The sequence below is a fragment of the Neolamprologus brichardi genome, chromosome 18 (genome assembly GCF_056152115.1).
Source record: "Neolamprologus brichardi isolate AB-2024 chromosome 18, ASM5615211v1, whole genome shotgun sequence".
Classification (NCBI taxonomy): domain Eukaryota; kingdom Metazoa; phylum Chordata; class Actinopteri; order Cichliformes; family Cichlidae; genus Neolamprologus; species Neolamprologus brichardi.
The window spans coordinates 4,751,793-4,767,066 of NC_142121.1; the positions used below are offsets into that span (position 1 = coordinate 4,751,793).

Consider the following 15,274-nt stretch of genomic DNA (forward strand, 5'->3'; position numbering starts at 1 on the left):
TGTGGCCTTCATCAGGGTCATAGCAAAACATTGTAAAAATTGCTTAAATACAAGACAGGAAACAGAAACAAATTTCAAATTACCAGTCAAAACGTCATAGATAGGTCAGCTGACATATAATAGGTAGGTATTGGTTAATTGGCTAAGTCACGCCCAAGTAAATACCGGACTAGATCATTACTGATGAGGAGGAGGGGGGGTGACATTAAAAAAAAAAAGGGGGGGGGGTCTTTAATGGTAAAAGCACGTTTGAATTAGAAAACAAGATTACATCATCACATGGGAACACATTTGTTAAAAGATCCTTATTTATGTCTCTAAAATGTAAAATATCTCAAATTTAGACTTGAATTGTAAACCTAAGATGAGATGTCTAAAGCGCTACTTCTGTTATCTAGCTGTTATCTCAGACATTTGGCGGGCACGTCTCCACTCCCCCTGATTTAAAAATTTGTAGCTTAAACTTCCAAGAAGCAAAATCACCTGAGAGGATTTATCAGACTTCCCATGGAGACTACATGCAGTCGTATCAAACAACTATAAACACCACAGTGGAATTTCCCTGTTTTATAAACTGAAGCTAAAGATAAGAAGCAGATAAAGGCTTTTAAATTGTTTTTAGTCTGGGAATTACACCTTTGACTCATATCCTTTCATCGTGGTAATTACAGCCATGTGGCTCGCCAAACTAGAAAAAAGTAGGAACATTTCACATAAGCAAAAAATAGAGAAAAAGTAAGTACTAACGGCTATATTATAAACATATAGCCGGGATACAATGATTCAGAAGCCCCTTGTTTTGCTTTATGAAAATAAACTGGCAATATTTCAAGTACCATACCACCTTTATTTATAAAGCACTTTAACATAAAACCAGAGTTCACAAAGTGCTGTACATGCTAATAGCATAAGTAAAGAAGATTAAAATGAGATAAGATAAAATAAATAACTAAAAAACTAAAATAAATTGAAACATGTTAAAACAAATTGAGTCAACCCCTCTAATCAATGCCAAAGGCTTCAGCGAATAAATATGTTTTAAGAAGACTTTTAAATTCAGAAAGAGAAGAGGCCTGCCTAACATGCAAGGGTAGATCATTCCACAACTTTGGAGCAACTACAGCAAAAGCACGATCACCTTTAAATTTATACTTAGTTTTCGGTACCTTAAGGAGCTGCTGATTGGCGGACCTAAGGGAACGGGCAGGTGTATATGGTTGTAGTAGCTCCGAGAGGTTGGGGGGGCAGGCCATTAAGAGATTTAAAAGCAAATAAGGGAATTTTAAAAACAATCCTAAAATGTACAGGTAGCCAGTGGAGTGAAATTAAAATTGGGGTAATGTGCTCAGATTTACTACTCAGAAGTAGTAAATTTAAAAGAAAAAGAATTGGGGTCATTTGAGACTTTCAGAGCGAGCTACTGGCCGATAATCTGACGAAATCTGCATTTCTCTCAGAGAACAGGCCACGGAATAAGTATCACCACGATGGGTGATGGACCAGTCAAGGGGAAAATCCTTCGCTGCTAATTTTAAGTTCCTCTCTAATTGCCTGAACGTAAAGTGAATTCGCTTTCCGGATCCATCTAAGCAAAAACAACAGAGTTTATCCGGTTTGATCCAGGAATAGATCCTGTTGATCCAGGAGTACAGCAGTGACCCCACCCCTGCATCCTCCTCGCGTGCACTGATGCTGTGTAATGGCTTTGTTTCACTGAGATTTACTCCTGTTAGCATCTGTCACTATAGGCTTAGCGCTCGGGGCCCCCGTGGCTTTGTTTTCAAGGCGTGGACCTCCACGAAGACAACTGAACCAATTAGAAATCTAATTGGGTCATTGTGGGTGAACAATCTGTGCTCTCCTAGTGCTACATCCATAGAAATATATAAAATAAGGAAAGAGATGGTATTTAGAGCCATATATATATGCTCAAGGTTTTTGGGGTGTTAAAAGGTGGATTTTTTCCAACTTCATTGTGTAACATTCTAGTTGAAATAAGTGAAAAGGTGAAGGTGAAGTTGTTAACTGACAGATAAAGGTGTGTAAATAGTAAATACCTGCCCTTAAGGTTCAGGGCTTGCATGTTTGACTGTTGGCTATAAACAGCGTTTACATTGGACTAGTCTAACAAGTCTGTTCACCCTACAACAGTTTGCCTCATAGGGAAAAGCAAATAGTTTGAAATGGCATTCATATACGCATCTTTCTGGGGTTTCCCAATTCCTTTACTTTGGGATAGCGATGCCTTTTATTGTACACATAAAAGTTAAAAAGCCCAAAGCCCATGACAAACTGACGTATACAGAGTGTTGAGCTAGCTTAGTCAACATCCTCGAGCAACTCGCTCATCTGAGGCAGTCAGCATTTGAATGTGGCTCTTGTTTTCTCAGATGTTTGCTGTCAGACAACAAAAAGACCATGACGAAGGGAAACAGCCACATCCCGTTATGACCCATAGAGAGTAGAGCTCTGCACTCCTAAAATCCTGATCTTACGACTGTGATTGTGATCTGACAAACTCACCATTCACACGAGTTATGATCTCTTGGAAAGCTGCAGAATAACGAGGCTCAACCTAAACGTTTCTGCCCCGGGAATGATTCTTAAAACTTGGAAATAAGTTCATATTTGTACCTTTACTGTTCTTTCATGTTGAAGTCAGTTTGAATTAGTTTTTGTTGGAGGCCTGAAATAAAGTTTGTGTTTAACACGGACCTTTAGACATGAATTCTGAAGCTGCTGTTTGTCACAGAAAAACGTTTTGCTAAGAAGTGGCTAAATAAATTACTCAGGTTTTTGGGGAAATTTAACATCCTGCTGCCACAAACGATTATTTTGATAGTCGACTAGTCAGATCATCATCCATTGGACGTAAAACGTGCAGCTTATTGCACCAGCAGCATCTGCTCTTATATAACTATCATTAGCTTACAGCTTTAAGTGTTTAAGGTCTGTGCTAACTAAAAATAAAGACAAGATGATAGTTTATTAAATTTTAATGACATTTGCAGATTGTTTCGGTGAAGTTTAATGAACTCCTTGCTATCTAAAATATAACAGGACACCGGAGTAAATTCTCCAGCATCTCACACTTCTGATAATCAGTTGTCTGCTTGACGTTTTTTCAGCTGTGTAAAAACTATAACTTTAATCTCAGCCAAACCGATTTACTCAGGAACAAATAAAATACTAAAAAAAGCCAAACAATAACATTTTGAAGTTATCTAAGTGACTTATATATCATGTTTAACCTGAGTAGCGAAAGACGGCGGTGGGTTTGAAAACGATTTGCCGGGGGTCCGGTGCTCTCACGGCTCTAGTTAGCCTAGCCCCCGGCTAGCTATCGAGCTAGTGGGTAACAGACGTCTCCGAAAACGTCGGAGCGCTTTTGAAAATATGTGGTGTCTTGATAAACTGAGCAGATATTTGAGGTTTACACAGCTACATTCTCGCCTGAAAATATGTTAAACGTTTATTTTGTGACCCAGAAAGAATAATAAGAGTAATATTAAAACTAACTAGCTGCCGCCATTGTTGGAAACTGAGCAGGGCCGCGCTATGAATTCTGGGACACAGCTTCTTCTTCTTCGGGGTTTAACGGCAGCTGGCATCCTTGTACATGCAGTGCTGCCATCTTCTGTTTCAGTCCGTTATTACACTCTTAAATCCTACTACTTATTCCTGCGTCTTTTGTGATCTTACAAAGCTTCAAACGACGCGTCCACTATTAAATCAGTCGTCGACGATTTTGATAGTCGACGTAATCGTGACTAGTCTACTAATCGTGGCAGCCCTAATGCAAAACACACTAAGGATGCTTCATACATTTATAGCCCAACATTAGTGCTGAACTTATTATGATTAGTGTTGACATTTTGTAAAGATCATCTTGAACAAACCTGACAGACTTCAAGACTCTTTTGACACCAACAGATGAATAACTGAAGAAACTTACAGACAGGAGCGCTATAGCTGAGTGTTTCATATATAGTTTGAAAACAGGTGCTATAGGAATGTATGGGGGGATGTCAGAGACATGTCGAAGTTAGTAAAATAGAAGTAATGGAAATTGCAAGTGAGGTGACTACAGAAGTGTAAACCTCTTTCAGTTTAGCTTTCATTACCAGAAGTCAAAGTATTTTGACTGAGCTGGAGTAATGAACCCGTCTGAACATGCCAGCAGGTTGTGAACGCCTCTCGGACTCGATCACGTTTCATCCATCTAAAGGAAAAACACATTTGAGAGATGAACTGAATCCCCTGAAGCATCACCGAGAGAGGAATGTGAGAAATGAAGCCTGGCAGGATGCTGAAGGGCAGTTTTGGTGTTAATGTGTGCGTGGGGGTGTGGGGTCAGATGTGATCCACTCCTCAGACAGAGACTTGTTTTCTTCTGGAAGAGTCCCTCGGCCTCAGCGGGTCACCGAATGGCTTCAGGGCCCCTCTGCTGTGTGTTTGAGTTTGTGTGTGTGGATACGCTGAGATGGCTGGTTCGTAAGGGTCTCGTTTTTATTCTTGGTAACAATAGTTTATGTGGACAAAAGAAAGAATTTAAAGTACGCTGCATCTTTGTAACGTCTTTCTGTTAGGGATGGGTACCGATATCATGGCACCGGTTCTGACATAAACGGTAGTAACCAGACAGAAAAGCAGCGCACATTTCGGTGCTTTTTTTTCCTGAGCTGTGATACACTTTAGATTCTAGCCAATCATTTTAGTTTCCGAGGATAGTAGGCGGGTCCAGATACGTACGTTCTTTTAGAGCAGAGCTACAGATTAAAAATGCCCAAGGCGAAGCGGTCAAAAGTCTGGCTGTACTTCACAGCAAAAGATGCAAACTCAGCAGCCTGCAACAAGTGCTTTAAGCTGATACTGTGATACTGTCAAAGGAGGTAACACCTCAAATCTGATGAAACACCTGGCGACGCATAGCGTTTTTTTTAAAGCCGAGAAATGCGCCGTATTTGATAGCTTGCTGCGAGACCTCACACCGAGCACATCTACTGCGGGTGGGTTGCCTGTTATCGACCCGGAGTTAGCAACATCCCCCAAAAACCCGAAGAGGAGAGTCCTGGCCCCTAGCCCTGCCAGTGTAGCAGAAATGATGAGGATGATGATGCAGCAGCAGCCGTTCTTCTCTGCGTGAGTAGCTTAATGTTGTTCGTGTGTAATTTACGTTGAGTAGGCTAACCACGTTATTACATTAATGCATGTAAGGTGAACTAGCAAACACCATCATAGCTACATGCGGCTGTCTTCTTGTTTGATGGCAGATACTCCCTTCACCCTGGCCAAAAAGGCTAAAATGACCAAAGAAAAAGTGGGAAACAGCTGAACATGAGAGGTTTTTGGACCAATTTTGTGTTCTCCATTCTTTAAGCACCGGTTCGAGCACCGTTTAAGCACCGTTTAAGCACCGGCACCGTTTCAAAAGTACCGGTTTGGCACCGGTATCAGATAAAACCTAAACGATACCCATCCCTACTTTCTGTTATTTTCTGTTACGTTGTTTTTCAAATTTTAAAATGATGGAATCTTCACTTCATTATTTATTTTTTTTCCAGCCTATTGAAACCGCAAGCCAACTTTTTCCTCTTTTGGCATCTTATAAGCTACGGCTTTACCATTTCCCAGAAAGACCTTGTTTTATAGTGGTGTTTGTTTTAATGTGGTGAATATGCAAACTCTAGCTCGTCTCTAAAGCCGTTTTCACATGAAGTCAGCACTCCCTGAATGTTTTTAGGATTTTTAGGCTTTGGGCTTCAAAGTGTACGGTGAAGATGATAAGGTCTGAAGCAGTTAAAGCACCAGCCTACACCTGTAGTGTAAAGAACAGTTTTAATGCTTGACCAACATTTTTGAGCTTGTGAAATAAAAGTTCTTCTTTGTACTGCAAGTTTTGTTGCAGCCTTAAAGTTCTTGTTGATTTAACCAGCAGAACTACATGTGAGAATGGAAACATTTTTACATTAGCTGGTCTTTAATGTGCCGGCTTCCATAGTTCTTGTGTGAAATGTGTTGAAGTCCAGTATTCACTTTTTTTTTTAGCTCGTATATTGGTTGCTAATATCTTGAGCTTTTACTGCTAAATGTCTCATTGTGTTCAGCACTTTGTCTCCAGTAGAGTTTGTTGGAAGAAAGGATGATAAAATGTGCTGTAATGCTCTGTATCCCGAAGTTCTGCAATAACTGAAATACTGCATTATTTCACCTCGTGTGTCATTGCTAAAGGTTACTGAAATATCTGGGAAATGCCCCGTTCATGTGTGTTGCTGAAAATACTTTGTGGTTTGGTTGTTTGGAGAAAAGGCTGAGACAGCAGAGGGTTTGGCTGCTCTGCATTTTCCATCCCAAAGCCAACTAGACTTAAAGTCAGATGGAGTAATACCTCACTGATGAATTTCTAGCAGTTAAATAAAAGCGATTACCAACAGAGTCCAGCAGTGAGGACAGTTTTCTACTTCAGAATCTGATAGTTGTCTTCTGAAAGATGCCCAGACCTCCCTGCAGCGATGGATCATTATTTTGAGCACATCTCCCTTGGTGATCCTGCAGGCTGCAACTCCCTGCAGAGCAGTGATAATTGGAGGTCTGCCCTAAATTAACCTCTCTGTCTCTTGCTTTTCACAACTGGACCATCGCGTGGCCTTAAACAGTTGGCACTACTGACCGACTGTAGAAAGCTGCCTAGAAGAATGGCCTCTTTGTCGACATGCTGAAGAGATTTGAGCCTGTGCTGTTGCACGGTTGAAACTCTAGATTTGTTCCTTCTGCGTTTACTTTTCTATTTGGATTTCATTTTTATTACAAATAATTCCAGAAGACTAATTGGAGGTGAAAAAAGTTAATAAATATAATATTTTAATACAGAAATGGTCAAAAATAGTCTATGGTTAATAGGAGATCCTTTTAATGGATTAGTCCTACAGGCTTTGGAGCCAATGGGTTGGATGAAATGTCCTTTCTTTGTGATACTGCTATCAAAGTTGTGACTTCTGCATGATGTTCAGACTCAAGTTTGTGGTCATGAAGGCCAAATCAATTATAAGGAAAGATACTTTACCAAAGAACACGGATGAGAAATTGTGGCTTTCCAACAAGCAGAAGTTATGACATCACACGTTACGTGTTTCAGCGCTCAAATGTCCGCTTAGTCTTCGTCTCTCTTCGCTATAACAGACAGGTGTGTCTCCGGCTTATTTGCATGCATAAATTCCAATCTCCACGAGAAGCCTTTGTGGTGGTTGAGGCCTGATGTCCTTAACTACAGTGTAAACATGCATCAGATCTCAACAAGTTGAGTCTGTTTGGATTTTGGACAGTTAGTTCAACCTAATAATAATAATAATAATAATATCGATGCATTCTCAATCATCCAGGAAAATAAATCTCCAAAAGTTGATTCTGTTCATCTGGACGTAGCGTTTTGTGGGAGAAACGTTTCGTCCAGGTGACTTCTTCAGTCTCAGCTGACTGCAGGTTTCAATCTTATAAACAGTACATTTGCATAATGACTGAAACCAGCCCACTGAAGGAACAATGGGCTGTGAGGTCAGTTCCTTAATCATAATTATGCAAATTCTCATGACCATTGATCAACAACCACTGACCAAAACCCACTGATCAAAGACCATTGATCAAAGACCATTGATCAAAGACCATTGATCAAAGACCATGAGTACCATTCACACAGAGTTGGGGAATGGCTGCAATCACAGCATTGTAAGATGGTGAAAGATGTACCCTTAGGCCCCCTCCTCGATTCAGAGATGGTCTTTCCCTTTTCACGTAAATGGCCTCCTTGACTCCGCGCTCAAACCAGCATTGCTCCCTGTCCAGGATGTTACATCCTCATCATTGAAAGAGTGTCCACTGGCCTGTAGCTGTAAATAGACTGCAGAGTCCTGGCCTGACGAGGTAGCTCTTCTGTGTTGTGCCATCCACTTCGCCAGAGGTTGTTTGGTTTCCCCGATGTATGCGACGTATGTTTCTCCCAGAAAATGCTACGTCCAGATGAACAGAATCAACTTTTGGAAATAATAATAATGATAATAATGAAATAAATGGATGGACGGTGGATTGATCTGCGCACCAATCCTTTAAGGATTTGATTAGCTTGAGTTCTTCAGAGTTAAATGTAGTGTTTGATCAGGCTTTTAAGGCTGTCTGATGATGGAAACCAACAATTTATACATTTATGCAAAGAGTGAACTTAATTTGTCCTCCAAACTGAATCACAAGCAAGATAGAAAGTTGGCTTTTATCTCAGTAATAGTTTTATGAAACACACAGAAGACTGAACATAAGGTGGAAGTAATACAAGTTTAGAAAACTTTGGTAATTAAATGACGGACTGAGCTTTATAATGGTTTGAAAATGCAGTGGGTTATTTAACAGCTATCACGTTGCAGGACGAGAGTTTAGTCTGGAGAAGCTGTTCGGCCTTGTCCTCAGACACATGATAAGAAGACATCTACTGATGGCTGCCCTTGTCCAGCTCCAGATTTCTTGTAGTCTACAGGCTCAGGGTCAGGTTTATCACAACAAGCCTTGAATTATAAGCTGTGAAGAATTACAATACGTTTACATGAAACCTTCCAGTTAAATAGCAGCTTAATGTAGGAGTATTTTCAGCAGGTCTAAAACAAATATAAGGTTTTCATTTGTTGATTCACAAAAAAACTAATGATCCATCTTGTTCAATATTTTTGTGCACTTTCTCTTTATACAAAATAAAAGCACCTGTTTTCAAAAGAAACGGGGATATCTGACCACTGTGACGTTTCTTAAACCCTTCAAGAAATTCTCGCCTTGACAGCCACCTCAAAATGTCTCAAGGCATTTAAAAAAAAGGAGGTATTTTGAAACATTATCTATATTGACTTTTCAATGGAGCATAGAGACTGCATGCACTGAATCAACAGTCAGTTCTGATAAATGGCTCGCAGCTTTGTCCCTAAATAAAATGTAAACTGCTTTTCCCCTGGGAGGAAGATTTCTACCATCATCTTAGCTCTTGTGGAATTCACTCATAGATTTTCAGTGTGCTGTGTCTCTTTCATAGTCTGTGCCTCTGGTATTCCTACTTCTCTACCACTTTCTGAAGTTGTATCTTGCATGCATTGTGTCCTGTCTTCAGTAGAATTCATAATCAGTGAGTTTTTGACACATTTAACCTTTAACATGTGGAAATTCTACATCAAATATATTCTGTCTGTCTGTAACCACCAAACTTTGCATCCCATCCTTTCAGTAACATAAGATCAAAGTTGTCAGACAGAATATTATTCATTGTAAAATCATACAGTTATTATGGTTTATCCAAAATATCTGCAATTTGTAGAAAAAGAAGTTGTGTTAAGCTGTCATGGTTCAGTCATTTTTCTCAGCTGTTTTCTGTTACGCTTCATCGTGACTGTGACATGAAACTATGCACCACAACAATGTTTGCTATGCGTTCTTGGAATTTCATGTTTTTTCTCACTCTAGTTTATCCCTGATGAGCGCACGTGAATGCAATTTAATTCTAGAACTTTAATTATGTTGAGTTTCAAAGAAAAAGGGGGAAATGCCGTCGACTTTGTTCGATACATCTGGGTTTTCAGAAGTCTGAGCTTCTAAAAACCCAGGAAAACCGGGTCCTTAAGAGAGTTTGGTTGGAAAAATGTTGTGAGATTCTTTATCGCTCCTAAACTTACAGCTCGGCAAACAGGCTCACAGAGCCAGGGCCTATGTTGGAGAGGTTGTGGTACCCCCATGGAAAACCATTTTCATGTCTTCTGGGCCTGCCCAAGGATCCAGCCATATTGTGGGGAGGTGGCCATTGAGATAAACAAAATAATCGGGATAAAAATAGACTATTCATTTGATACGTTGTATCTTGGCAATTTACCAAAGGCACTTCCACATAAAGATAATTATTTATTGAAAATACTTTTGACTAGCAGCAGAAAGGCCATAACCCGAAGATGGCTAAAGGCAGACCCTCCAACTCGGGCCCGGTGGTTTGGGAGAGTGGAAGAAGTTTCTGGAATGGAAAGACTTCCCTTTGTCCTTAGACTTGAGCTTGAGAAATTCAAGAAGCTCTGGGAAAAATGGATTGTGTACTCCCTTTGTACTGAACAATTGAATATTACCATGATGTAAGTAGATACTAATGTTGGGAATATGTATGTCTTCCATGCTGACCTAAAGTTTTGTATTCTCATACTGTAAATTAATAAATAAAAAGTAAAGAAGTCTGAGCTTTTTAACATTTCTCAGAAGCTGCTGTGGTCTGGTGCTTTCGCCTTTATCTGTTCTTGTCTGGCTCATTCTCTCATAAAAGAGCCAAACCGAGTGAAATTCAAATCTAAAAATACACTTGTAAAACTTGTGGTAGAAAACTGGCAGCCTGACGTCCACATCTGGCCTTAAACCAGAGAAGAAATGACCTGTGACCAGATCAGACTTTAAGAGGAAGTTGACATGGACCAATTCTGCTGTAAAACAGCATCTCAGGAAACTGCTCAGCTGTGGGGATAAATGATTTCCTGTGCTTTTTAACATGATGGCCTCTTAGGGGATATATCGGCCCTAAAGTTGGGGAAATAAAGTCTGAGTAAGATGAGGGTTGATTTTATTAATTCTACTTCAAAGATGTCCTGCAGTAGTTCTTCGATCTTCTGCTTTTAGAACCTCAATGTGGATTCGTGTGATTATCATTCACGTAGTTTACATATGGACTTTTTCCATTTTCTGACCCAGGTGTACACCTACAAGCAGAATACGCTCACCAGGCAGAAAGTGCAACCCATGCACCGTAGCAGCATCAGAGGGGTGGAGGACATGGCGAGCCTCGAGGACCTTCACGATGGCGCCATCATGCACAACCTGTACCTGCGCTATAAACAGAAGTACATCTATGTAAGTTTCCTCCAAGCGATACTTGATGAGAACAACGCAGTGATTGAAAGCGAGTGCAAATCTTTTTTTGTCCCGTATGAAAATCCTACATATTAATATGAAGACTGACCATGAATTCAAGCTCAGCTGATCTGCACAACAGCTGATGGTTCCACTTCAATGCAAGTCTTACTTAATTAGTCTCACCTAGCATAATCTGTGCAGGGCGTCTGGCTGCTTCTTGGATTCCAAGAGTGCGAGGAAGTTCTCTCCACATCCACATCAGCATGCTAAAGGACAGGGAGGTTTTAAGCAATAAAAATTACCACAGATGGAAATAATAATCTTCTTTTGAGTATGGTGGCCCTGACTGAGCTTCAACAGTTCATCAACATGTGGATTACTTGCTAAATATTGCTGAATTTGCAGATTCAGTCCCTGGGATAACTCTAGAGCTGGGACGACGCGTCAACGTAATCGATTACGTCGACACGTAAAATACGTCGACGTAAAAGAACGTGCATCGATGCGTTGTCACTTTCAAAACAGACATGGCGGCAGCGAGTAGCGGCAACATGAGTGAGGCAGCCGCAGTTGACTTAAATCACTCCACCCGAATACACAGTTCTACAGTATGGGGATATTTTAACAGAAAAGGAAGCGATTTAGTCGTTTGCCGGCTTCGTAAGGTGGAAATGGCTTATCATAAAAGCACAACGGCTATGCACCAGCACCTCAAACGCATCCAGGAGCAGCTTCTGCAACAGACAAACCGTCTATACAAGTCAAATAATGGAGAAATGATCAATAATTGAATCAAATCAAAATAGAATCAGACTGAAAAATCAATCGCTAGATTCATCGATTAGGAAAATAATCGTTTTGCCCAGCCCTAGATAACTCGGCAGAAGTAATATGAGGCAGTTTACAAAAAACAAAAAACAAAATCTGAACCGCTAGCATCAAAAAACAGAACCAATCTCAAGTCTATCTGCGCTATCAGTGCTTGCGTTGACAGCTTGGTTTGTCAAGGTACATTACCTCCATCCATCAGCTCTGCAGCACTCTCCCATGAATATCTTGAGTTGCTCAAACATTGCACAACAGCAGGGATAACCGTCTAGAAACGAGCAGGTTAAAGAGATGGTCGGGTCAGAGAGCTTTCCTCTGCTTTAAATCAGTGCCAGGAAATGAGGACGTGAGAGAGCTATTGTGTCTTTCTGGAGCTTCTTACTGGTCTGTACATGACTGTAGGATTAACTGACAGCGCAATCAAAGCATATCCCTACATGGATCTTTGGCTCCTCTGGGATATCCTGTCAGAAAAAGTTTGGCTTTCCGGCTCAGATTTATTACAAACGGGACTCAGTTTTCAGGTTTGCACAGTGGGAAGCTGATTCAAAGGTTTGGTTATTTAACTTCCAAGAAACACATGTAGAGACCTAGCAGGGTATCGATGAGGGTTTCCCAAAACACAAACCTGCAGGGCAGCTTCTTGATTTAGTCCTAATGTTCACTGTAAATACAACATAGATTAAACTGATATTTTTGGTGGATTATACATAGACTTTTTGCAAACACTTTTATGGCTTAAAAACCTAATATAGTATAGTATAAATAGAGTTTTGGGGTTGATTCTGATTTTCTGCTTTCTATGTCAGCTGTAGGTGGATTTGCTCAAATTCACTAAAGTCAGCTTCTGGTTTTAGTCACTTCCTTAAAACATATATATGAAAAAGCATTTCAAGAATAATAAATCATAGTAGTGGCAGTGCTCATTATTTTAACCCTTTCACACACACAGTGGGCAGCTAGTCAAAGGCTGTTTTCTTGTATTTGTGTCGGTGTTGATGGCACACTTGCACATAAACCACTACATTGGACACTAATGTGTCCCTCCACACCCTGCCACCCACTGGCTGTTTAAGGTTACTATAGACAGTGTTGGGAAGGTTACTTTTAAAATGTATTCCATTACAGATTACAGATTACATGCCCCAAAATGTATTCTGTAACATATTCCGTTACGTTACTCAATGAGAGTAACGTATTCTGAATACTTTGGATTACTTAATATATTATCATGCTGTTTACAACTACATGAATGTACTATTGCTGTGATTTATTACTGTTACTGAAGGTCCGCGGCTCTGAACCGTAGTAAAGGGACCTCTGGCTAATACGGTGGGTTCTGTGTCGGCTCGTAGCCGAAAACTAGCTTTACTTTGTTGTCTGGGTCAAGTTTGCTAGCAGAGACAGAGAGAGGCGTTGAAAGGCTGCTCCAACAGAACTTATTGTTTTTGGAGGAAAACACGAACACGGTGTACAGTCGAGTCTTAATAGCTTACTTACAGCTGGGCTCGTCAGGCTCTCTTCTTGGCTGCAGTGGTTATTATTATATTTACATGCTTCCAGCTCCCGTTTTTGCTCGATGACAGCTCGTACTTTTCCTTTTTCTCCCTCCCTCGCTCACAGACACATAACGGGTACGGCAGTCCATTCTCCCTGCAGCACGGACTACACTGCCCATGATGCTACATTCTTTAGAGCTATACCTGTAGCATTCTGCCTGTTAGCTTAGCACAACAACAACAGGTGCTCTCTCACCCAGGAAACAGGCAGAGAGAGAGAGCGTCACCCTGTAACCATGGCAACCGTAACGCTGCCGCCTGGAACAACAGAACGTAGCTGTCAAACAAAACCCAAACAGTCCTGACCCGCCACAATATGAAACAGGGAAGTACCGCCGTGTAATCCATTTATTTCAACAAAGTAACTGTATTCTAAATACCACCTTTTTAAACGGTAACTGTAACGGAATACAGTTACTCATATTTTGTAATTTAAATACGTAACGGCGGTACATGTATTCCGTTACTCCCCAACACTGACTATAGATGTGTGATGATGATGTGTGTCATTGTAATTATTGTTATTTAATCCCTTCATTAAGTATTTTTATTCGTCTCTAGGAATGAAAAGATGAATAAAAATACTTAAGCCAAAAATCCTGATTGAGGTTGTCATAATTCATACATGACAGGGTTAAAGAATGACCTAATTATAAAATGTTAAAAGAATTTAAAATAGCTGCATAAATATAACCATAAACAAATTGCTGTTACCTACTTAAAAGGGTTTGTTTTTACTTGCTTTGTAAAACCACATGAACACCTGCCATTGTTCTCTGTGTAAGAGCACACATGTCCCATTTCCCAGCATAGACACACACTAGTGCCCTTAAAAAAGCTGTCTCACATTCCCTCAGACATTGGCTCATCCGTGCTGGCACCTAAGCCACACCCTAACCGCTGCCCAAATGCAGGGCAAGCGTTTCTTTTTTCTTTCTGAGCTTTGGCTGGTTTGTACAAGAAATCGCTGCTTTTTGTTCTTTAAAGATTTACACTGTGAGTTACTATCTTGTTAGAAGAGAAGTCTTCAGACCTGGCTAAGGTCTTTGGCACTTTGAAATGGTTTTTCACAGCTTCAAGTTGTATTTTTCCCTTTTTTCTTAGGAAGAGATTTGTGTCTCTGTCTATATAACATTTTTGATCTGAACCCTTACCTCAAAGGTTGCTGCCTGCTGTTTTTATTTTTGCATTCAATCTAAGGGAGTTCATTTTATAATGCAGGGCTGGGGTTACACAGTTGGACAGTTTTAACCCTGTTAAACAGTCCAAACACTAAGTTAACTATTTTGCTTGGATCGTTTTATTCTCTCAGAAATGGCGGCCTTGTGACTCCTTTGCAGCGTATTTATGCAGGTGGTTGAATTCTTAAACATTACTGCACTGTGACCAAAGAGTTTCAGATGAATTTAGCCTTGTTATTTAGCCTGTGGTTAGTGTGGTTATTTGCATAAACTTTTACTGTTCCACTCTGTTTTTGAGAGGTTTAAAGTATTGTTGTGCTTGTTTCTGGTGTTTCCATGTTTGCGCTGTTGACCAGGCGATGAAAAGCACCAAACCAAATAAGGCGAAGGAGTTTGAGTCCCTTTCAATCAGACGTTTGTTAGAAACTGGACGCCACGTAATGGTGGTCCTTGTTTGGCAGCCAAAAACAGAAAAGTGCCAAGTGAGAGGGAACACAATTAGAGTTTATTTGGGCTTTAGAGGCTGGTGTTCCAGCCTGCAGGTGCTGGATTAATCTCCCAAGTTGTGAGAAAGAACAGTTGAGATGCTAAAGGGACCAAAAGAAGGTGATTTTCTTGGTTAATCCAAGTTAATAAGTCTCATCGTGCTAGTTAGTGCCCGTGTGAACAGTAGTAACTGTAACCAGGAGTGTTGATGACAGGATGTTACCATTAGGGCTGCCACAAACGATTATTTTGATAGTCGACTAGTCACCAATTATTTTTGCGATTAGTCGACTAATCAGATCATCATCCATT

The 15,274-nt window shown here is 40.4% G+C and overlaps 1 protein-coding gene across 1 annotated transcript in view; it reads left to right on the plus strand.

Annotated features, from left to right (window-relative positions):
* The window catches only part of myo10 (myosin X), a 163,300-nt gene that overhangs the window by 56,549 nt on the left and 91,477 nt on the right, over positions 1-15,274 (plus strand). Inside the window, exon 3 of the mRNA XM_087831244.1 lies at positions 10,747-10,905. Within this exon, the coding sequence (XP_087687370.1) occupies positions 10,747-10,905 (159 nt within the window). The remainder of the gene's footprint in view (positions 1-10,746; positions 10,906-15,274) is intronic.